General features: G+C 46.8%; 1 protein-coding gene across 11 annotated transcripts in view; it reads right to left on the bottom strand.

Annotated features, from left to right (window-relative positions):
* Positions 1 to 2,314: 2,314 nt before the first annotated feature.
* LOC145541341 (signal transducer and activator of transcription 5B) overlaps positions 2,315 to 22,421 on the bottom strand; it is a 65,461-nt gene continuing 45,354 nt past the window's right edge. For 4 of the 11 annotated variants that reach the window (XM_081577590.1, XM_081577584.1, XM_081577589.1 and 1 more), the window contains 14 exons: positions 19,506 to 19,636; positions 19,124 to 19,275; positions 18,512 to 18,667; positions 17,918 to 18,097; positions 17,473 to 17,560; positions 17,270 to 17,392; positions 16,544 to 16,636; positions 11,987 to 12,193; positions 10,748 to 10,842; positions 10,517 to 10,647; positions 9,474 to 9,644; positions 5,817 to 5,868; positions 5,412 to 5,519; positions 2,315 to 4,896 (listed from right to left, as the gene is read on the bottom strand). In XM_081577590.1, the coding sequence (XP_081433716.1) occupies positions 4,770 to 4,896; positions 5,412 to 5,519; positions 5,817 to 5,868; positions 9,474 to 9,644; positions 10,517 to 10,647; positions 10,748 to 10,842; positions 11,987 to 12,193; positions 16,544 to 16,636; positions 17,270 to 17,392; positions 17,473 to 17,560; positions 17,918 to 18,097; positions 18,512 to 18,667; positions 19,124 to 19,275; positions 19,506 to 19,636 (1,814 nt within the window). In that variant the 3' untranslated portion in view covers positions 2,315 to 4,769. Of the gene's footprint in view, positions 4,897 to 5,411; positions 5,520 to 5,816; positions 5,869 to 9,465; positions 9,645 to 10,512; positions 10,648 to 10,747; positions 10,843 to 11,986; positions 12,194 to 16,543; positions 16,637 to 17,269; positions 17,393 to 17,472; positions 17,561 to 17,917; positions 18,098 to 18,511; positions 18,789 to 19,088; positions 19,276 to 19,505; positions 19,637 to 22,421 lie in introns of all 11 variants that reach the window. The other 7 variants (XM_081577583.1, XM_081577588.1, XM_081577586.1 and 4 more) reach the window with 5 other exon arrangements.

Here is a 22,421-nt window from a genome sequence, read left to right as displayed (position 1 = left end):
AAATACTGCAGCCACCTTGGAAACCAGTTTAGCAATTCCTTGTTTCTGGTCCAGGAAAACAAGTCTCCTTGTTTAGTGAGTGGCTAGACTATTTTAGTGAGTCTGCTGCCCACTGTCTACCCCAATACACAGAGTGGAGCCTCTGATGTTGCTCCTTAGGTGGGTGCAGACCTGAGTTAAGCCCATAGTCATCCTAGCATGACAGTAACTTGCAAGGATCTCTCTGTGTCTCTTTCCCTGACCGCACCCAGCTGTTAAAACTACACTAGTTGTTGGCTGATCTGCCAACAATGCGCTGGGGAATAAATGACTCCACAAATTGATCCAATCAAATGCGGGCTTCTTTGAAGGGATAGTTTCAAAGGTCAGTATTTGAGATTTGTTCTAACTCCAAGAGAGAAAGTTCCTTCCTGCTTCATCTTTCCCCATTTCTAGCAAACTAGCCAGTTCAGTTTAGCCTCTGTTTCCAATGAAGCTATGGGTCTCCTGCCAATAGCTTTTCACCACAACCTCCAGTTTTTGAGAGCACAGTTAAGCTTGAGCTTGCAAATGGAGTCAGTTCACTTGTTTTAAACCTGCCTCTCCTCTCTGGAGCACACTTCTGAGCGATGGGCCCACTTCAAAAGCTGAGTGCTCAAACTTCTCTGGTGATCCAGTGGTTAAGACTCTACAAGCTTCCAATGCAGAGGGTACAGGTTTGATCTGTGGTTGGGGAACTAAGATCCCACACGCCGCAAGGTGCAGCCAAAAAGGAAAGAAAAAAAAGCTGAGAGGTGGGCGTGATCAGCAGCCTCAGTCCTTCCCGGCATGCCTCTCCCATGGTGGAATCACTACCTTATGAACCTGGGCAAATGTGATCAGGGCTCCAGGACTCTCAGCAGCACTGGCCCAAGGTAAAGTGTCCATCCTACCAGAAGGGGCCAAGCAGAAGGGAGTACCTTACCTTTCAGCAGCATCACCCAGAACTTAGCATCAGCTACAGGGTGCTGGGGGCAGGATGAGAAATGCTGGCATCCTGGCTTTCCCAGATGATAACCCTCTGACTGGGAGCTATGGGGAGAGGGAGCTCTGTGTTCTTGGCTGCACTGGCCTGGAGTTTCCATCCTTCTGGGTCTTGGTTCAAATACCACGCTCACTCTTAATGCATTTTGGATTTTCTTGAGTAAACATTTCTTCATTTGCTGTATACCCTTAGGAAACTTCAAACGGGTGGGTTTAAGAAAACAATTGTCACCAGTTTCACTGCAGGGGTGGGTGTGTAGAGCTGTTTGTGCTGTCGCACCAGGAGTGGAACTCCTGTCACTCCTCAGTGCTCTGCAATTCAGCTTGTGTCCCTGTCTTTACAGACTGTTCTTACCAAGGTCATCAACAGCCCCTTTAGTGCCAAACCCGGACAGTATACCCAGTTACTATCTTTGACACTGTCCCCCTTCCTTGGGCTTTGTTAGCTGTGGCCTTTCAGATTTTCCCTACCTCTTCCATCATTCTGGTTTTTTTTAAAAACCTTATTGGTGATACTTTTTTTTTTGAAGATTGATTTATGTTTTGGCTGTGCTGGGTCTTTGTTGCTGCACGTTGGCTTTCTCTGGTTGTGGCGAGTGGGGGCTACTCCTTGTTGGGGTGCGCAGGCTTCTCACTGCTGCAGCTCCTCTTGTTGCGGAGCACGGGCTCTAGGAGCCTGGGCTTCAGTAGTTGTAGCCTGTGGGCTCAGTAGTTGTGGTGTATAAGCTTATTTGCTCTGCAGCATGTGGGATCTTCCTGAACCAGGGATCAAACCAGTGTCCCCTGCATTGCAAGGTGGACTGTTAAGTACCGAACCACCAGCAAATCCCCCAGTGACACTTAAAAAAAAAAATTTATTTGGCCGTGCCGGGTCTTAGCTGCAGCACACAGGATCTTTGATCTCACTATGGCATGAAGGATCTTTAGTTGTGGCATGTGAACTCTTAGTTGCAGCATGTGGGATCTAGTTCCCTGACCAGGTATTGAACTCGGGGCCCCCTGCATTGGGAGCTCAGAGTCTCAGCCCAGGGTCACCAGGGAAGTCCCCTGAACACACTGATTTTTAAGGATGAGCTTTCTAACAGGAATAGGAGATAAAAGACTATCATTCTAATTTTCAAAACCTCATGTGAACAGAAAGGTAAGAGATGCCCCCATAAGCCATCAAAGCTGGTGACACACACATGCTCTGAGGCAGCCAACGCCCAACTAGTTCCTTTTTTCAGAGTCACACTGATGATTTCAAATATTTCCCCTTCAAAACCACCCTATCTCAGCACCTGGTGGAACGAAATAAAAAGAGGACTCTGTATTGTCCACTGAGAGGAAATATTTATTGTAACATAAAATACACAATTTTGTGACTATCCCAAATTGTACACAATACGTTTTTTTGGCAGCTATATACTAATCTGCGTCAAGACTAAAATATGTATCTGAAATAATTTCACAAAGTTTTATAAAGAAAAATTATAAAAAAGTATGCTATTTTAAGTTATATTCACTTTTAGTCTCCCCCCTCACCCACTACAAAGCCCTGCACACACCGTACATTGAAACATTTGATGACTTGGGTGTGTGTGTCTGGGAGCGAGCGAGGGGCTGAGGCAGTCGAGACTTGCCGTCACCTCTCCTTGTGGTTTGCTGAACAGGGAGGAGAGAGAAGCTATATGCAGACAGTGAGCATGCCTTTCAGTTACAATCTCTCCTATCAGGAGACACGGTCTCAGGAAAACCGAGGACAGCTCAGCCATGGGACACGTGCAGGAATCCCCAGGCTCTGAGCAGCCACTCTCCTGAGCACCCGTTCTCCCCACCTCCTGGTGCTAACTAGGCAGTGAGAGCTCTGCCCTTGGCATGCCTGGAGCCGGGCCAACTGCTCATCTGAAAGCGTGTCACTCCCTGCCCCTGGGGTTGTTGGGACCACCAGGGTTGGCACTCAAGGTGCCTGGGTGACAGGGGCAACTAGGCTTCCTTTCCACCTTTCCCCAACACTCCCATCCTCGACAAGGGGGCGGGGATGTTAGTCAAATCTTGAGGACGTAAGGGGCTGCTACGTCAGTGCTGGTATCCATGGAGGGGTCAGCCTGGTCATCAGAGGCAGAGACGGTCTACTGCCCGGCATAGAAAAATATCGATAAATCAGTGTATGAAACTAAGCTAGGGCAAAGAGCAGCTTTTAAAAAGTCATCTTCCAATAAATATTTACTACAGAGAAATATTTTCCTTTAACATTAAAACACTGATAAATTCAGAAGTTAATTTTGTAAAAAAAAATATGTTCATTTACCCACATGTATAAAAATAATGTTTTCAGGGCCATTCCCTCCTGGGTGTGGTCAGGCCCTTCTTTTTGAGGGGAGCAGGGGTGACCTTACAGGCTTAAACCCCAAAGCTATACCTGCCTCCCCCTTTTCCCACCTGCCTGCCACAGCCCATTCCTTCCTTCTGGTGTAAAGCTATGGAAGAAATTTTGGACAAAATTATGCTGAGGATTTTTCATTTTGCTTTGTTTTTGCAGCTTACCAAACTTCCCAGCAAACCTGCTGACTGCGTTTCCCCAAATTACCCTAACGCTGACACCCAGCACCCTGCCCAGGTGGGCAACACACAGGTCCTGGGTTCAGCCCACACTCTAGCCACCCACTCCCCAAGACACTGTGTGTGGACAGTGAAGGGAATAGATGTGACCTGCGGCAAGTCAAAGGCATAGGACCTGATGCAGGAAGAATTCTCATGTCAAATTAGGGTGAGAAGGGGAAACCGAGAAGTCGCAATTTAGAAACAAAAACACGATTCAACATTTGCAAAAAGCCATTACCAATACACCTTTAGAAAACCTTGCTTGCGCTTCCACCAGCGCAGAGGGCAGGCAGACTGATAGCTGTTTCCGGGGAACAAGGCGACATTCTCAGAGCCCGGGAGCCAGGACTGGGCCGTTCAATCCGGCCACGACATAAAGGACATCAACACTGTAAGCTCCGGTTATGCGACCCTCTTGTCTTTCCTCTATTTCATCAAACGTGTCTGCATATGTGTACACACATAGGAACTAAGTGGCAATTCCACGGAGCATGGGAGTGATCGTGGGAGGCAGAGAACATAAGATGGGCTACAAGTTATTTAGAAAGCCACTACACACTGCAAAAGCCACGACTTCCCTTGCCCCAACCACTACTGTATGTCCCTCCTTTTCCCATCCCTACCCAGGAAAATGGGGGTTGGGGGAGAGGGCAGGAGGGAGGATTGACTTTCTCCATCACAAGGCAGTTTCTACGTTTCAGAAGAAAAGCAGAGACAATCACGGTTATAGATCAATGGCTTGGCAAACACAGTGACAAAGACTCACCAGGTGGGAGGTGTTTCCACCTCCCTCTGGTCCTTCCCTCACTCGAAGAGCCACGTGTCAGAGCCACTGGACCTCAAGACACATGGCCCAGTTCCCAGGTTCATGGAACTGCCATTCTGCACAAGGTTAAAACAACCAGAGCCTCTGTTTGTGGCCCCAGTGCTGCAGCTAAACTCTGGACAGCAAGGGGGAGAAGCAGCACAACGTGCAATCTCACACTCACACTCACACACTCACACGCCCTTCACTGGTGCCACCATGCACAGAAACACTAAACTCACAACTAGTATTAACACTTCACATTATGAGTATTTTTTCCAAAGAGAAGCGATTCATGGAATTAAAACATCCACAAAAGTTAACTCCTCTGGCGAGGATGAAGAAGCTAGAGATGGCGACGGGGCGGGGGGCTGGGGTGTCACGACTGTGCGTGGGGGATCCACTGACTGTCCATGGGTCGGCCTAGGAGCTCCTCCACACGCCGTGCCACATCCATCGTGTCGTCCAGATCGAAGTCACCATCGTTGTCAAGGACGGGGTCCGGGCTTGGGAGGAAAAGAGGAGAGGTTGAGGGAAGGGAGAGGTCAGAGGCCAACAAGCAGCAGCACAAACCACCCTGCACCCCACCAGGTGAGCGGCTCAGACTGCCTGTACCCTTGGCCTAGGCCTGGCGCGCAACCAGTAAGGTGACCTGAACTCTGGGGCAGAGTCATCTGCCAGTTGGTTGGACACAGTGATTCAGACTAAAATACCCAGCCTACCTAGCCTCAACACTGGCTGCTCGCACATACTTAAACCCCATCTGGTTCTTACACAGAGCCAGAAAAATCTCCACTTTAGGAGAGGGGAGCAGGGGACATAGCCCAACCCCGTTCGATACTACCAATGCCTGTTCGTCAAATCTCTCCCTCCCACCTGGGCATGTGCCTGAGCCTGCCTGGCCTGGGTGGTCTCAGACCCAGACAAGCCCTGGTGTCCTTGCCCATCAGTCCTCTGGGCACCCAGCCCGAGGCCAGGTGCCCAGTTCCTCCCCATGGAGCCCCATGAGAACACAACCTACTTCTGTGGGTACATGTTATAGTGAGCCTGGGGGCACACAGCTGGGGAGGGAGCCTGGTCCATGTAGGTGGCGCTGCCTCCGGCAGAGTCTGCAGAGGCACTCACAAACCTGTGGGAGGAAGCAGAGCCTTAGCAAGGGGTAGTGGGGAGGGAGCACTTTTGTGGCTTTCTCAGGTGTAGAAGGACAACGGGCCCACTGAGCCTGGGGCTTTGGCTGTGGGAGCGGGGCCCTGGGTACCAGCCCCTCGTGACCAAGGCCCAGTTCCCTTCTCAGGGCTGGGCCAGGTGTGTGTGGGTGTGGGGGAAGGGAACAGGAGGGGAGGTGGTGGAGGGTGAGGAGAGCCAGGTGGGGGTGGGGGGAGGAGAGAAGAGGCAGCAGGAGACCAGAGCGGAACGGGACACTTACTCAGGGACCACTTGCTTGATCTGTGGCTTCACGTATCCGTCCACTGCTTTAGCTGCCAAGGGGGGAAGACAGTGATGAGAACCAAAGTTCTCAAATGAAATGAAGATGCAGTCTCCCTTAAGAATCCTGTCTTTTCTTAGGGTAAGACACAATCACCTCATTTTATCTTAGGGTTTGGTAACATCCTAAGGATTTGGTAAGCGTGTCTTTTATTTCTCTCTCATTTCTTTTGGTCTTGTAGTGTGGCATGTGGGGTCTTAGTTCCCCAACCTGGGATTGAAACCATAACCCCTGCAATGGGAGCATAGAGTCTTTTAAAATAATTAATTAATTTTGGCTCAGTTGCGGCATGTGGGATCTAAGTCTTTGACCAGGGCTCAAACCTGGGCCCCCTGCATCAGGAATGCAGACTCTTAGCCACTGGAGCACCAGGGAAGTCCCACAAGCACATATTTTCATTCATTAGGAAGACCGGGGAGAGGAGAGGCCTCAATGCTGACACTGGAAGTTACGACAGCTTCCAAGCTAGCTTGGATGTGTTAATATATTCTTCAAACCATAAAAAAGGTAAACTTCAATACAAATCTAAATCAAGCATTAACTGCACACTCACTGTAAAAAGAAAGCACATCTTCAAAAGTTTCAAGCTGTAGATACAGAAGGACTGGCAACAAAACAAGGACCAACATGGGGAGGTCACAACCGGACAACTTCTCAGTCATACAAGGAGGAATGCTGTCACCACTGGAGCCCTAGAGAAACAGCCTCGGGAAGAACTGACTTCCTTATCACTGGAGGCTTTCACATGGAAGGTGGACCAACACTTGCCAGAGGTCGTGCGGAAAAATGTAAGCATCAGAAGGGAATTAATCTGACTCAAGGATCCTGGGAGTTACTCCAGCTCTGAGTGTCTACTTTTAGGAAATGGCAAGTCACTCTGTCAGCTGTCTGCGTGTTCTTTGTGTGGGTGTCTGTACTTGGGAGTCATGTGACGGTCGTGCCTCCAGTGGGTGCCGTTTATGCTGCATGGCTGGTTAGGAAAAAAATACTGCTGCTGCAGTGTCTCACCCTCCACAGCATCCTCTCTGGGATGTGGTAGGCTAGGGATCAACCAAGGGGATAAGGCAGAGTTACCTTCTCAAAAGGTGGCTATGGAAATCCAGCTAAGGTCGGTAGTAGGATTGTGATAGTCTGAAGTCGGTGAAGTCTTGTTTCCTGGGTGTGTGAGGAAGGCAACAAATATGTCTTAACTATATTAGACAGCAAAGATTCCATTGAGGTCAGAAGGATGACTCAGTCTAAGAGACTGAACCGCGCCATGGGTCACACATTGCTTGTTATCCTGACCTGCTTCTTCTGGGGCTTCAAATGTCAGTGGCTGTCTTTTCATAATATCTCATGCTTTTTTGTGTTTTACTGTCTACAGAGAATTTTATAGAATGGCAGAAAAGATAAGAAACAAAGAAATGCTATAAAAATAACATTTGAAAACCTAGATTAGCTAGGCTCATAAAAAGCAGCAGCGGCAGGTTTAATCCAAAATACCACAAAAGTCTAAAAACATTTTGGCTTACTTCCCCACCTAGAAATATAACCAGGTGGGAAGGCATGATACAGAAGGCAGAATTTCTAAAGGAAAAAGGTCGACAGATTGGGCTATGTAGCAAATACACATCTTTGCACTTCAGCAAAACAAAACCTAAATGTTAAAAGAACCATGACACAAAGAAAAAAATCTCTGCTATTTATGATAAAGGCTTTATTTACTATATAAAAACTCTTGCATGTTATTAAGGAAAAAGGAACTCCAAAAGAAAAATGAACAAGGAATAGGAATGTACAGGAAAAATACAAATGGCCAATAATGTGGAGGTTAAGAAGCCCAGGCTAGACTGAGCTCAAACCCTGGCTTGGCCTCTTCCTAGCTGTGAGACCTCTGACCAGTTACTTCACTCCTCTGGGCCTCAGCTTCTCAAATGACACAGTAGCTACTGCACAGGCCTGGTTTGAAGATTAAAAGACAAACTATTTGAAATGTGCTCAGAAAAGTGTCTGGTATGCAAGTAAGCGTTCAACAAACGTTAGCTACTATTATTACTTCATTTATTATCACTGTTATTATTGCCATTACATGAAAAGATGTTTTGAGCTTATGAAGAATCAAAGAAATGAAAAATAAGAACTAAGATCTCATGTGTATGCCCTGACATGTAAGATCTCATGTCAGGCTGGCAAACAGGAAGCTGGTGAAGAGACTCTATGCCTGGCAGGAGGAGGATGGAGAAACAGACACTCAGACAGGCGTCTGTGGGAGTGGAAACAGACTCCACTTTCTGGAGGGCAATTCTGGAAAGATGTGTCAAAATGCTTGAAAAGTACCTACCACGTGTCTCAAATTCAACTTTAGGAATTCGTCCTAAGGAAACAAGTTGAACGAGATGCAGGTACCTGGTTATCTCAATATTAATCATCACAAAAAAACCGTGACCAACTTCAAAGTATCTTAAATAACCAACACAGAATTACCGTACAACAGAAATCTAGGCTATCGTTAAAACGATGCTGTTAGTTTATATTTACTAGCATGTAATTCTACCTGTGATGTATTTTTCAGTGAAAGAGTAATCAGGTCATAAATGATGATGTACGGTATGACCAAACCCACTACGACCTGGTCCTGCTGCTCTGGCCTCGTCTCCTGCCATTTCTCCGCTGCTCATCCAGCTCCAGCCTCCCGGGTCCTCGTGAGATTTTCTAAACACGCCAACTTCACTCCCATCTCAGAGCCTCTGCTCTTGTTCTCTCGGCCTAGAGTGTTCTCTCTTGAGATCTGTGTGTGACCTCCTCACTTCATTCAGGTCTGCTCTGATGTCGCCTCCTCAGGGAAGCCTTCTCTGACCACGCGAGTGAAGTGCCACCTCCCTTGGACTCTCTATCCCTTCACCTTATTTGTTTTCATAACGGCCATCACCAAATAGATATGTTTATTTACTTGTTTATTATCTTCCTTCTGCTATTAGATTGTAATCCCCACACAGGAAGTACTCAATAAGCCTCTGGTGACTGAATGCAGAAAACCTATCTATGTGGACTGAAGAACATTAGTAAATGTTTAGTAAAATTGTTTATATGGATGAGATAAGAATGTCGTGTGATATCTATTTTCTTTTCTATACTATTCAGGAAAATTTTACAATAAATATATAATACTTTTATGCTCAGAAAGCAATAAAACCATCTCTGTTTAAAAAAACAAAATTTTACCTTCCTAATTTTGTTTGATCTAAACTTGCACCCTGTAACACAGTCCAGCTGCTAGAAAAACACTATGGTGGTTCCTCAAAAAATTAAACATATGAATTATCATATAAACCAGTCCTTCCCCTTCTGGGAAAGTACTCAAAAGAATTAAAAGCCAGGATTCAAACAGATACTTGTTCCCTTCAGTTTGATATTTGGGGTTGGTGGTGGTTATGTTTTTTGTCTGACTAAAGAAAACAGCCTGGGATTTATATCTGCCCTGCATAAAGCTCAAACAGCAACAACTGAGTATTAACTGTATAGATTTTCAGACAGACAGACAGACACAGACACAAATACACCTAAAACAAAGCCCCAAATCACAACAAAACCAAATCAGAATGCGAACATTGTTACCAGTGGCAGGCTCGCATGGAACTGGGGTGTAATACTTGGAGTACACTTCATCTTTGGGCCGGTCGGGAAACACGTAGATAAGGTAACTCAGGTCTCCCAGGCGGTCGGCCAGGGAGCGGATGGAGAAGTCTCTGGTGGTAAAAGGCATCAGATTCCAAAACATTCTTTCCTCTAGATCAACAGACAGAATAATCATGGTCTAAATACGACTTCTGAACAGGAAATCTTAAAACCCAAAGAGACTACAAATAAAGCTCTCCATGAAAATTGTCCTAATAAAGATCTCCATTTAAAAATAACCGTGGGTTGTGGATTAAGCAGTTTTAAAAGTCATGGGTAGATAAGCGGGTACCACATACCCCACCTCCCTTGAGATCTAATGATCTCAGGCAGTTTCCAGTTCAAACAGTACTCTCTCCCTCCCTACAAGAAACTTGTTGCTGACTCCAGTCCCTGAGTCCCTGTACAAAAGCATGTAAGAGAGATAGGAAGCAAGTCCATAGCTGGAGAGTGTGTGAGAGTTATTAAAAGCTATTAAAATCTTTAAGTTACCAAAAACAAGCACGCTACTCTTGTTTGACTGTGAGGATCAGAGGAAAGAACTAGTATTTCTGGATGGAAATGGTCAATAGCCGTAACCTTAAGTTAGGATAAGGGAACAATGAAAACAGCGTATTATTTCCACTCTAATGACTCCAAACAACAGAGTAACTCTTTACTGAAATAAGCCCAAGGTTGAATAATAAGAAGGCAAAAAGTACAAAGGTGAAACCGCTGAGACTTTGGGCAGGATACTGCATTACAAAGGTAGCCACATCGGGCTGTGCATTTGTATTTCTCAAAATTAGTGCTTGTGTTCCCCATAATAAGATTTTACACCAGCTGCAGTTGTGTCATGGTTATAAATTTGTGCTTCCCATAATTAGTACTGGCCCCAAGGAATAATAACAAGTCCTCAATGAACTGGTGGTTACAGTTTAATAATTTTGCAACGTAAGCACCTAACCAGAGCCAAGATGTCCTAAAGAGGGAGAGACACTCACGAGAATCAAACTTCCAAGCAATGGTGATGCCACCGATTTCAGAGTCACTGAACCTCAGCAGGAAGGTCCCATCTGGCTTGTTGATGAGCAGGTCGTGGGCCTGTTGCTTGTTCACAAAACCTAAGATAGCCCTGGATCATAAAGGCCAAAGGGGCAGAAGCAGAGTGTGATGTTTCAAAGCAAGGAGGGCCCTGCCACTCTATTGCCAACTTAACAAATGATGATTCTCACCCGTCATTCCAATGAGGCTTGAGATGTTTCTTTAACACTTCCATCACACCGTCAAACCACTGCCAGAAAGTGTAATTCCGTCCGGGTAAATTCTCCTGGGTGGAGAGACAACAGTGAACCCAAGAAGGCAAAGGCCACGCTCAGGGTCTGGTTACCTGGATACACTTTAACTGGACAAATTAAATGGAAAACATCCACACTGTCAGGATCATACAAATATACATGCCTGCCTGAGTTTGACCAAAGGGTCTTACAACCAAAAAACAGTGCAGAGAGGAAAAGACGGAAGAAGGAGAAACCACCACAAAGCAATTACCAACACTCAGCGGGCCTGGCCACACACACTTTCCCCTGCATCTGGGCTAACTAGTCCTTTGTTGGTTGTGATTTGTGGCCTGTGATGAACAGCAGCTGCATCGCCCAGGAGCTTCTGAGAAATGCAGAATGTCAAGCCTCATCTCAGGCCTGCTGCATCCAAGCCTGCCCCTTAACAAGATGCTCCGGTGATGTGTAAATGTGAATTGCATCAGATCACACCGTGAGGCCACAGAGAACACTCCATTATCTGGGTGTTACCAACAATACCAGCCAAATGCAGTGATCTGATTCTGCTGGAAGGCATGAGCCGTACTGCAACAGCAAAGACAGATCATGGGGGCCTCCTGCTTCTCCTGGAAAAGCTCCTCTGATCACCAGCAAACCTCTTTGACAGCTGGTTGGCACATAACCGTTCAAAAAAGACATATTCAGAGACTATTAAATCTCTGAATTAGGGCACTTAAAATAAGTGGGGTGGGGGTGTAAGTGAAGAAATGAAAGTTCAATTTAAAATCAACTTAAATTTCCTTCATCAGCATCCTCTTTCTTGGGCCGAGGGTTCCGTGGGAGCCTGACTTTGCATTATGCATCAAGGAACATCAGAGGGTCAAGGGGACAGAGCCACGGAGCTCTGATCATCACAAAAGCTTTACCTCTCATGAGTTACATTACTGTTTGCTTTGCTGTTTTCTTTACAAAGGTTCTCCTAGCTGCATGCTAATGCACCCAATTTGCTTAAATATTCAAGCATGTATTTTTTATACATAAAATGTATGAGGTTGTCCATCTGTTCAGAAGCTTCCTAATATGACGGGCACATCACACTAGAGACACGAGGAGTGAGGGTCTGCTGCGGGGAGACTCCTGAGGGATCGGGTTTGCAGGGGCTGATCTAACCACTGCAGGTGGTGCGTCCCTCACCCGGTTGAACTGGGACCAGGACACGGACATGCTGTTGTAGTCCTCGAGGTGGCTGCTGCTGCTGTTGAATAGCTTCTGCGCCAGGAACACCAGGTTCTCCTTGGTCAGGCCCCGGTTGCTCTGCACCTCGGCCTTGAACTTCATGTTGAGCGCCTCGCACAGCTGCGGCCACAGGACTTTGTCGGGCACCGCAAACGGCACCCTGCCCTGAGGGGGAGAGAAGCCAGAAACTTTAGGAGAAAACAGCCGCGTGATTTACACCCTTGATGCGCAAGAGAAAGACACCAGGGACTGGATGGAGTTACAAACACTTGTCTGGCTGAGCCTGAGTGCCAACTCAAACTTCCTTGGGGTGTGCAGTTTCGTGAAATTCAGAAGGTTCCATCTTATCTTCTTCACACACAACTTGGCAGCTAACCTTGTGCTTTCTGTGGGGTTCTATAAGTGAGCTGCTGGATGTCTCGTGTTTCAACAGTCATGAAAAAAAACATGACCAAGGTCTGGCTCTGACACTGGAAATCCAAAGGGAGTCGAAGTCTACAAGACTGGTTCTCTAGGTGTATGGACAGAATGTGTGTGTGTGTTCATACATGTGCGCTCAAGTGTCATCCTTGCTCGTGACTCCTGCTGCCAAGAACGCTAGCTCAAAGTGAAATAACGTGTATGGAAGAGTAGAAACTGTGAGCTGACGATTTTACTGAGAAACAGATTAGAATATAAATTTATTAAAAACTGCTTTCATCCCGTTCAGCCACAGTACTTCATTTTATTTTATTATAAATATTTTTTGGAAAAGGCAATTCCTTCACATGATATAAAATTTAAAAAGCACAGAAGGGTATACAGTGAAGTCACTTTCCTATCACTTTCCTATCTGTGTCTCCTCTCCCCAAAGCATGTAATCTAGTTCATTGTGTATACTAACGAAGATATTCTATGCCTGTCAGCGAATATGTATAATTTTCTTTTCTTTAAAATATAAAACCCACATATTCTGCATCTCCTTTTTTTCACTTAATACTTTATCTAGAAGACCTCACATTAGCACATAAAGAAATTTTTCATTTTCTTTTGTGACTGCTAAATATTCTACAGTATGGAGGAACAATAATTTATTTAACCAGATCGCCACTGGTGGATATCTATGTACCATCTAGTACCAACAGTACCAATAGTCTTTGGCTATTGTTACAAGCAATGCTGCAGCATATTCATGTCATTTCACATATAGGCAAATACATCTGTAGAATAATTCCCGCAAGTATGTATTTGTTCTAAAACAGCATAATGGAGAGGATGTGGAGAAAGGGGAACCCTTCTACAGTGCTGGTGAAAACATAAATTGGTGCAGCCACTATGGAAAACAGTATGGAGGTTCCTTAAGAAAAACTAAAAAGAGTTGCCGTAAGATCCAGCAATCCCACTCCTGGGTATATATCCAGAGAAAACTCTAATTCAAAAAGATACATGCACCTCTATGTTCAGAGAACCACTATTTACAATAGGCAAGACATGGAAACAACCTAAATGTCCACTGAAAGGTGAATAGATAAAGATGTGATGGACATATACAATGGAATACTACTCAGCCATTAAACATAACGCCATTTGTAGCGATATGAATGGACCTAGAGCTCATCATACTAAGTGAAGTCAGAAAGAGAAAGACAAATACCATATGATATTACTTATATGTGGGATCTAAAATATGACACAAACTTGTTTACAAAACAGAAACAGACTCACAGACAAAGAAAACAAACTTAAGAAAGGGGAGAGGGAGTTGGAGAGGGATAAATTAGGAGTTTGGGATTAGCAGATACAAGCTACTATATATAAAACAGATAAACAAGGTCCTACCGTATAGCACAGGGAACTATATTCAACATCCTGCAATAAACCATCACAGAAAAGAATATATATATATATATATCTGAATATACATATATTCAGATATATATATAAACACTTTGCTTCAAGAGTGGGAATACCAGACCACCTTACCTTCCTCCTGGGAAATCTGTATGCAGGTCAAGAAGCAACAGTTAGAACCAGATATGAAACAACAGACTGGTTCCAAATTGGGAAAGGAGTACGTCAAGGCTGTATATTATCACCCTGCTTATTTAACTTATATGCAGAGTACATCACGTGAAATGCTAGGCTGGATGAAGCACAAGCTGGAATCAAGATTGCCAGGAGAAATATCAATAACCTGAGATACTCAGATGATACCATCCTTGTGGCAGAAAGTGAAGAGGAACTAAAGAGCCTCTTGATGAAAGTGAAAGAGAGTGAAAAAGCTGGCTTAAAACTCAACATTCAAAAAACTTAAGAATATGGCATCCAGTCCCATCACTTCATCGCAAGTAGATGGGGAAACAATGGAAACAGTGACAGACTTTATTTTCTTGGGCTCCAAAATCACTGAAGATGGTGACTGTAGCCATGAAATTAAAAGACACTTGCTCCTTGGAAGAAAAGCTATGACAAACCTAGGAAGCATATTAAAAAGCAGAGACATTACTTTGCCAACACAGGTCTGTCTAGTCAAAGCTATGGTTTTTCCGGTAGTCATGTACGGATGTGAGAGTTGGATCATAAAGAAAGCTGAGCCAAAGAATTGATGCTTTTGAATTGTGGTGTTGGAGAAGACTCTTGAGAGTCCCTTGGGACTGCAAGGAGATCCAACCAGTCAATCCTAAAGGAAATAGTCCTGAATATTCATTGGAAGCTGAAACTCCAATACTTTGGCCACCTGATGTGAAGAACTGACTCACTGGAAAAGACCCTGATGCTGGGAAAGACTGAAGGCAGGAGGAGAAGGGGACGACAGAGGGTGAAATGGTTGGATGGCATCACCAAGTCGATAGACATGAGTTTGAGCAAGTTCCAGGAGTCGGTGATGGACACAGAAGCCTGGCATGCTGCAGTCCATGGGGTTGCAAAGAGTCAGACATAACTGAGCGACTGAACTGACTGAACACTTTGCTGCACATCAGAAATTAACACAACATTGTAGATCAACTATACTTCAATAAAATTTTTTTTTTAAATACAGTAAGATGTACACTAGTTATTAACATAATTGAAAATGTTAAAAATGCTTATTTAGATAAGATACTTCAGGAATGACATACGGCAGGAGATGCCAGAGTTACACAAGGAGTGAGATTTGGGGACAGGCAGGGAGGGAGAGGAGAGCAGACGTGGCAATACTATCCAGGAGGATCATCAGGACAAATGGAGGCAAATTTTTTTTTTTTTTTAATTTTTATTTGTTTGTGCTGGGTCTTAGTTGCAGCATGTGGGATCTAGTTCCCTGACTAGGGATCAAACCCAGGCCCCCTGCAGTGGGAGCACGGAGTCTTAGCTGCTGGACCACCTGGGAAGTCCCCAAGATATTTTCTAAAATTTTCAATTTTCCCTTGTCTTTTGATTCTCACTTACTCAAATTCTCTCATATATATATATATGTTTATATATATACATTTCTATACATATATTTATTTATTAAAAAGTCCAGTCCGTTGGTGAATAGTTGTCTTCTTGTTTTAATTGATTGTTCCTCCCAAATCCTCTCTTGGATCAATCAAATCCAAGAGAGGATTTGATCAAATCAAATCAATCAAATCCTCTTTGAGCTCCTTAGGTAGATATTTTTTAAAAGAGCCTCAAATGTAGGGTTTATAGCACAAGCATGGCAGAATTTCTGCTAAAAATCTCATCCCTTCAGCAAAAATATTGTTCTTTAAAGAGCCCTGTTGAAAATGCCAAGTCAGACTCTTCACGTTAGAGCCACAATAGAGAAGGACATACTTTTATGTCCCAAACAACAAGTATAACCTTTCATCAGGTCCTTTGGACTAATTTCTACTGGAAATATGCACCACACAGAACTCTTGTCTACTGACATGTTTTGAAAATGATCAAGCCAGCTGCACACGAGTGGTACCCAGACAGTACTGAGGTGATACATCCGCAGAATCACACTCACTCCTTTACACACAGCATCTCATTCTTCCTGAGACTTGGGATGAGTCATAGAGCCAAAATTTGGAGAAGACATGAAATGTCATCCTCAGTCACTGGAGGGACGATGACAGGAAGCAACTTCTAACCAAAAGTGACTTCCTGATAAATATACAACCGCTAGAAGAAACTGGGGAGTCCCAAACTCCACGCATGGCTTTACCGAGGACTCAGAATAATATTTACCGAGTGCTGACTGTGTGACAAGCACTTTGTGGATGAATCTTCCAAACACCACTCTGGGGCACTACTCTCCCTGTGTTGCAGACACTCATGGGACGCTTAGACTTGGAGAGGTCAAGTGAATTTCCTGTGGTCACAGAGTCAGGAAATGGTGGGGCCTGAGTTGAAACCCTGGCCCTTCTTCAAGTGCCTGCTCATTCTACTTTCCACATGCTCTCCACTCTGCCTCCTAGGGCACGCAGTATTTTTTTCTAAGCCTTTTGGTGGGGATAAAGAGACTGACAGGGACTCAGGACACCAGTGTCAAGTCTTGAGACCTTCGGGCCCAAGGAACGCACTCACAGGCTCTGCAAAAGCGTTGTCCCACAGAACGGTGGCCGTCGCGTTGTTATCCTGGCTGCCGTGAACAATCACCACCACTGGGAGAGACAGGGTCTGAAAGAGACACAGGGGAGGGCTCCGAGTCCACAGCCACATGCTCTGCCCTCTCTCCTTTTGTTTCCATCACAACACGTGCATCCTCTCTCCCAGTTTCAGTAAATGTCACCCTCAAACACAGAAGAGGAAAGGCTCCAGGAACAACAAGACGTCACATTTGCACAGTCTTAGAAATTTAAGGTATTTTAGCAGAGACATTTCTGCATGACATTTTGAGATTTAGATATTTCTTAGTTATTTCTGAAGTATGGAGTAAGTTTCTGGAAGTTAGAGAACAGATAGAAAAGAGAAAGAATATGGAGACATTCTTGGGAAAAAAAAATAGCAAGAAACTAATGTCTAAAACTTAACAATAACTGTGCTCAAATCCATCCTGAGTGATGTTTCCCTGGGTTCACTTCTACCCCTAATTCTAGCTATTTCATTTCATTATTATTTGTTCATGTCTTACGAGAATCTAAGAGACAGAGTCCTAAGGATGAGGTCTGCTCACTTTCTATTCATCAATCACCATAAGCAGGTACACCTGACACGAACACAACGTAAATGAACTCCAAAATAAAACTTAAATTAAAAGATACTCTGAGATCAGAACAATTCTTTTGGGATATAAAGTATACACACACACACCTTGACTTGAAAAACCAGCTCATTTCCACCAACACTGAACTGTGATTCAAACAGGATAGTAAATTTTTCTTCTGTCACCGACTCTGCTCCACGACGGTCAGATCTCTTAATTCGTTTCAGGGACTGCCAAGGAGAAAGATGAGAGGATAAAGCCCTCAAGCAACCAGAGGGAGAGTCTGTTCTTTCTCGTCTCCCATCCTCACCATGTTCCTGAAGTGGGCGCTCAGGGTGCCCGTGGCCTGGTGATACTCCATCACACAGCAGTTGTTCAGGATCTCCCCGCTGTAATCACTGCAAATGAGAGACAGACTCAACTCTACACCCATACAGGGTCTCAGCACACACGAGGTAGCAAATATATTGGGGGTGGGAGGAAATAAAGGAGACTGTCAAACACTTGAGTCATTTAAGAGGAAATGCGGGTTCAGCTGCATAAATGATATAAGAAGTAAACATACATAAAACACACAAGAAGTTTCCTTAGACATATGCCTACTATATCAGAGTTTCTTTACACAAGAACATCCTTATTCCTTCTCTGAGAGCTAGGAGAGGCCAGAGGGCTAGCGGTGCTCCTCCATAAGAAGGGCCAGGCCTAGACCTGCCAGGAGGTGGGATCCCTTTCCTTCTGTTTCCAGGGCAACGTACTTGCGGGTGTTCTCGTTCTTGAGCAGCGCCTTGGCCTGCTGCTCGCTGATGATGGTGGCCTTCACCTGCGGGGGGTTCATGTGCACGTTCAGCTTCCCACCCACCAGCAGGCGCACGGTAGCTGCAAACTTGGTCTGGGTCTTCAGGACCTGAGGGGGCTGCTTCTCGATGATGAATGTGCTGTGAGGACACAAGAGACAGAAGATGCCTCAGGGGACAGGACTCTGGCCCCACCTTCCACGTGGGGAGGCTGCCTTCCACCAGGCTGAGCAGGTGAAAGGAGGGCTTGGGGCACAGTCCACCCACTCTGGGGGCCACTGTGAGTCAGGGGAGCTGGCAGAAAGGGAGGCAGTGAAAGGAACTCAGCAGCTGAAATAAGTTGGAGGAGACAAACGCCCGTGTAGTGTCCACGAGAAATACTGGACGAGGTCAACAGCAAGAGGCCACAGCAACAGGGGATGGAGAGGGATGGGATGAGGGTGTGAGGCAGAAACTGAAGGATTTACGCCAGAGCTCCCCATCTGCAAAGACTCTGCTGCCCCTGACCCAGGGCAACCAGATGGGAGCGGGGCGTGGCCAGGAGGCAGCAGTCACCTGGTCACCAGAGCTGAGATGATGTCAGTGATGGTGGCATTGACCTCAGCCAGCATCTCCTCCACGGGGCCGGGGATAGGCAGCTGCTGGCAGAGGTGCTCGGCTCTGCGGATCTGCTGCCGGTTCTGCCAGATGATCTCCGCCAACTTCTCACACCTGAACGCGAGCCCCAGGGCCCAAGGGAAAGACACTGGCTTCACCTCCATCCTCCAGGCCAGAAGCTGGCAGGCGCCCACAAGGGGATCAGGGCCACACCCAGCTCCACCCCCAGGAAGGCCTGGAGCCTGAGCCACCTGGCCTGTTCCCTGGGCACAGCAGAGATGACCTGCCTTCCAGAAACCCAGAGAAACACCCAGGAGGAGCGATGCTGACTGGGGTCCAACCAGCCTGAGCATCACTTTGCCACCTGGCCCCACCCCCGCATCCAAGCCAGTGATGCCCCTCCCAGGGGAGGGGGCACAGGAAGGAACACTAGCGTCAGTATCAAACCAGAACCACTGGTGGGATAAGACCCGTACCCGGAAAGAGGGAACCAGCTGCTCATGTAGACATGGGAGCAAATAGCAGCTGGCAGCACCACCCTGAGCCCCTGCTGCCCCCCACCCCTGGTACCAGGACTGTAGCACATCCAGGCTGCCCTCGGGGGGCCCTCCGTTCCCCGCCAGCTGCTGCCGCCGCTTCCACTGAATCAGCTCGTCATCCAGGATGATGGTCTGCTGCTTCCGCAGCAGCTGCAGGGTCTTCTGGTGCTTCTCGGCCAGCTCCTGAGGGTCAGCGGTGGCTCAGCGGGCCTTTCTGGGCTCTCAGAACAGCCCCGAAGGGCCTCGTCCTCCCAGACCAACTCTGCCCCTCAGGCCACACGGGAAAGAAGGCCCTGGCCTCTTGCTCCACTGGGTCCCGCTCTCCTCCTGGCTCTCTGCCTCCCTCAGGGTCCCCGGGACAGCTCGGGGCGTCACCGCCCCCGCGGGAGGGGAGGGATGCAGAGCCCACTCACCACGCGGTACTGCTGCAGCGTCTGGGCCTCGCGCTGCAGCCAGGCCTCCAGGGACACCTGCTTCTGCTGGAGGGCCGTCTCCCGGCCCAGTCGCTCCTGGGGGTTCAGCTGGGCCAGCTGGGTAAACTGAGCTGGAGGAGAGGACAGGACACCATGACCACGACCTTCCCGGTCCAGCCGGGAGCCCATCTGTTCCGGAGGCAAGACCCTTGAGGGGACACGTCTGACCAGCGGCCAGTCAGGTTCCACAGCAACGGGGCCTGGAGATGAGTAGGCTCTGCCCTCCGTGCCCCGACTCTGAGCTCCCCTTGGGGAGTGGGGAGATGGAAGCCTGGGGGACAGCTGAGGAGAAGCCTGCCCTGGCCAACCCCCATCAGCCCTCCTCACCCCATGCAGAATCCTGCTTGGAGCCACCATGTCTGGTCTGAAGTGAACCCCGCCATTCACCAGGTGGGTGAGCCCAGTCAAGGCACCCCGCTCTCCTATGCCTCAGTTTCCCCATCTGTAAAAGGGGAGCATCATGAGGCAACTACCTCAGCAGCTGCTGGGACGTTAAATAAGTGATGAGACAGAAAATGCTCAGGAAGCTGCCAGGCACCAATGGCCCCAGAGGGAAGTCAGTCATGGTTAATGGGTTACACGAAGGGATAAAAGGCTGACGGAGCAGCACTCAGCCCCAACCTCACGGGCACAGCCTCATCAGAAGGCTCTGCTCCACAAGCTTTGTCCTGTCTCCCAGGCTCGGCAGCCTCTCCTCAGGGAAGAGGGGTTTCTTCAGGCGGTGAAGGTCCCTAACACGCTTATCCAGGTTGGTCACTGTGAGCTCAGCTGACCAACCAGAAGAGAGACACAGAGAGAGTTGGGGCCACTGGGACACGAAAGCAGTGAGATTCTCTCAGGAGAGTGAGGCAGTTTCTCTCCACACCAGCTCTCAGGCAGCTATCATCAGTGGCAGGAATATGTAACCAGGCCTCACTGACTCCCTCTGCAAACAACCTGTGATGAAATACTTAAGACACAGAAAGTAGAGAGGATGAGGTGTTCCTGTGTACCAGGAAGCCGCTTAAGAAATCAAGCACTTCCACGGTGAAGCACCTGTACCCCTCCCCTGCTGGTGACCCCATCCCTCCCTCCACAGGGAACCAGTGTCCTCAGCGCTGGCATCCTACCCTCGCCAATGGCCTTTCTGAACATCCCAGGGGCCTCACTGGGGCTGAGTCTAGAAGACGTGAGCGTCAGTCAGCAAGTCGTGGTCAAACTCCTGGCAGGCCTCTGAGGGCCATGTCACACGGCCGAGACCCTGTCCTATTGGCACACAAGTTTGGGACAGACTAAAGCAACTCCATTCAGCCAGGAAAACCCAGAACTACAACAGAACTTAGAAATATGGCTCCATGCTGACTGCAGGGGACTGAGCAGCCAAGGAACAGTGCAGAACAATCTGGACAGCCACCTCGGAATCCTGCCACCCACAGGGAGACAGTGATATTCCCAACACTGGGACTTGGCTTCCTTATGCAAGTGACCTACTTAGGTCTCTCCTGGCAAATTGCAGAAGCTTCTGGGAAGGACGCCAGGAGACGTGAGGCAATTGTCTGCTCCACTGGAGGGAGCTGAGACTGTCCTCACACAAACAGATCAGTCATCTGTGTTTCTGATGGGTGCACTTGATAAATGAGTCTGAACTGACATTGCATCATGGGGACAAACCCAAACCTCAGAAGTAGGGAACAGAAAACCCCAGAATAGGATCATCAATTTTGCCAGCCAGTCAATGGCCTTGGTTAGAAATAAGAGGCTGAAATCTTCTGTTCCCTAATCTAGGAGGGGGTCAGCCTGGTATGGATGCAGATGGGAGGAGACATGCCAGAGTCATCACCATTTACTCAACACCAGCTCTGACTTGGGCTGTTCTGGCCTCAGAGTCCCTTCAACTATAAGATCTAACCAGTCAATCCTAAAGGAAATCCACCCTGAATATTCACTGCAAGGACTGATGCTGAAGCTGAAGCTCCAACACTCTGTCCACCTGATGCGAAGAGCCAACTCATTGGAAAAGACCCTGATGCTGGGGTTTTTTCTGAGGGCAGGAGAAGAAGGGGTCGAGAGAGCATGAGATGGTTGGATGGCATTACCAACTCGATGGACATGAGTTTGAGCAAGCTCCAAGAGTTGGTGATGGATACCAAAGCCTGGCATGCTGTAGTCCATGAAGTCCCAAAGAGTTGGACAAGACTTAGTGACTGTACAACAACAACAACAAATCTTAGGGTACAGAGATAAAAGACTGTTCCTTCTCAACAAATTTATATTCTTCTGCGGAAGATAGAAAGAATAAGTGGTTATTAATACAGTTCTAAAATGGAGCCCACAGGCATGGTAGTAGAGAAGGACATGGTATATGTATGCACATGTATTTTCATGGTTGGTTGGTTGAGCTAAAACATCTCTGAGATTTTGAACAGGGCATGTAACCAGGGAGAGGAAACTACAGGGACATTTCATTTTATCATGCTGCAATATATTGCACTTCACAGATACTGTGTTCTTTTTTTTAATATAAATTGAATGCTTGCAGCAACCGTGTGGCAAGCAAGCCTATTATGCTGTTTTTTTCAACAGCATTGGCTCATTTCTTGTCTCTGTGTCACATTTTGGTAATCCTTGCACTATTTCAGAGTTTTTCATTATTATTATATCTGCTATGGTGATCTGTGACCAGTGATCTTTGATGTTACTACTACAATTCACTGAAGGTTGGGATCATTAGTATTTTTTAAATTAAGGTATGTACATTTTTTTTAGACAATGCTTTTGTACACTTACTGGACTACAGTGTAGTATAAACATAACATATATGTGCTGGGAAACCAAAAAATTCGTGTGAATTGCTTTACTGAAATATGTACTTTATTG

The sequence above is a fragment of the Giraffa tippelskirchi genome, chromosome 3, assembly GCF_054371585.1.
Source record: "Giraffa tippelskirchi isolate mGirTip1 chromosome 3, T2T-mGirTip1v1.2.pri, whole genome shotgun sequence".
In the NCBI taxonomy this organism is placed as follows: Eukaryota; Metazoa; Chordata; class Mammalia; order Artiodactyla; family Giraffidae; genus Giraffa; species Giraffa tippelskirchi.
This window is presented reverse-complemented; position numbering and strand designations above follow the sequence as displayed.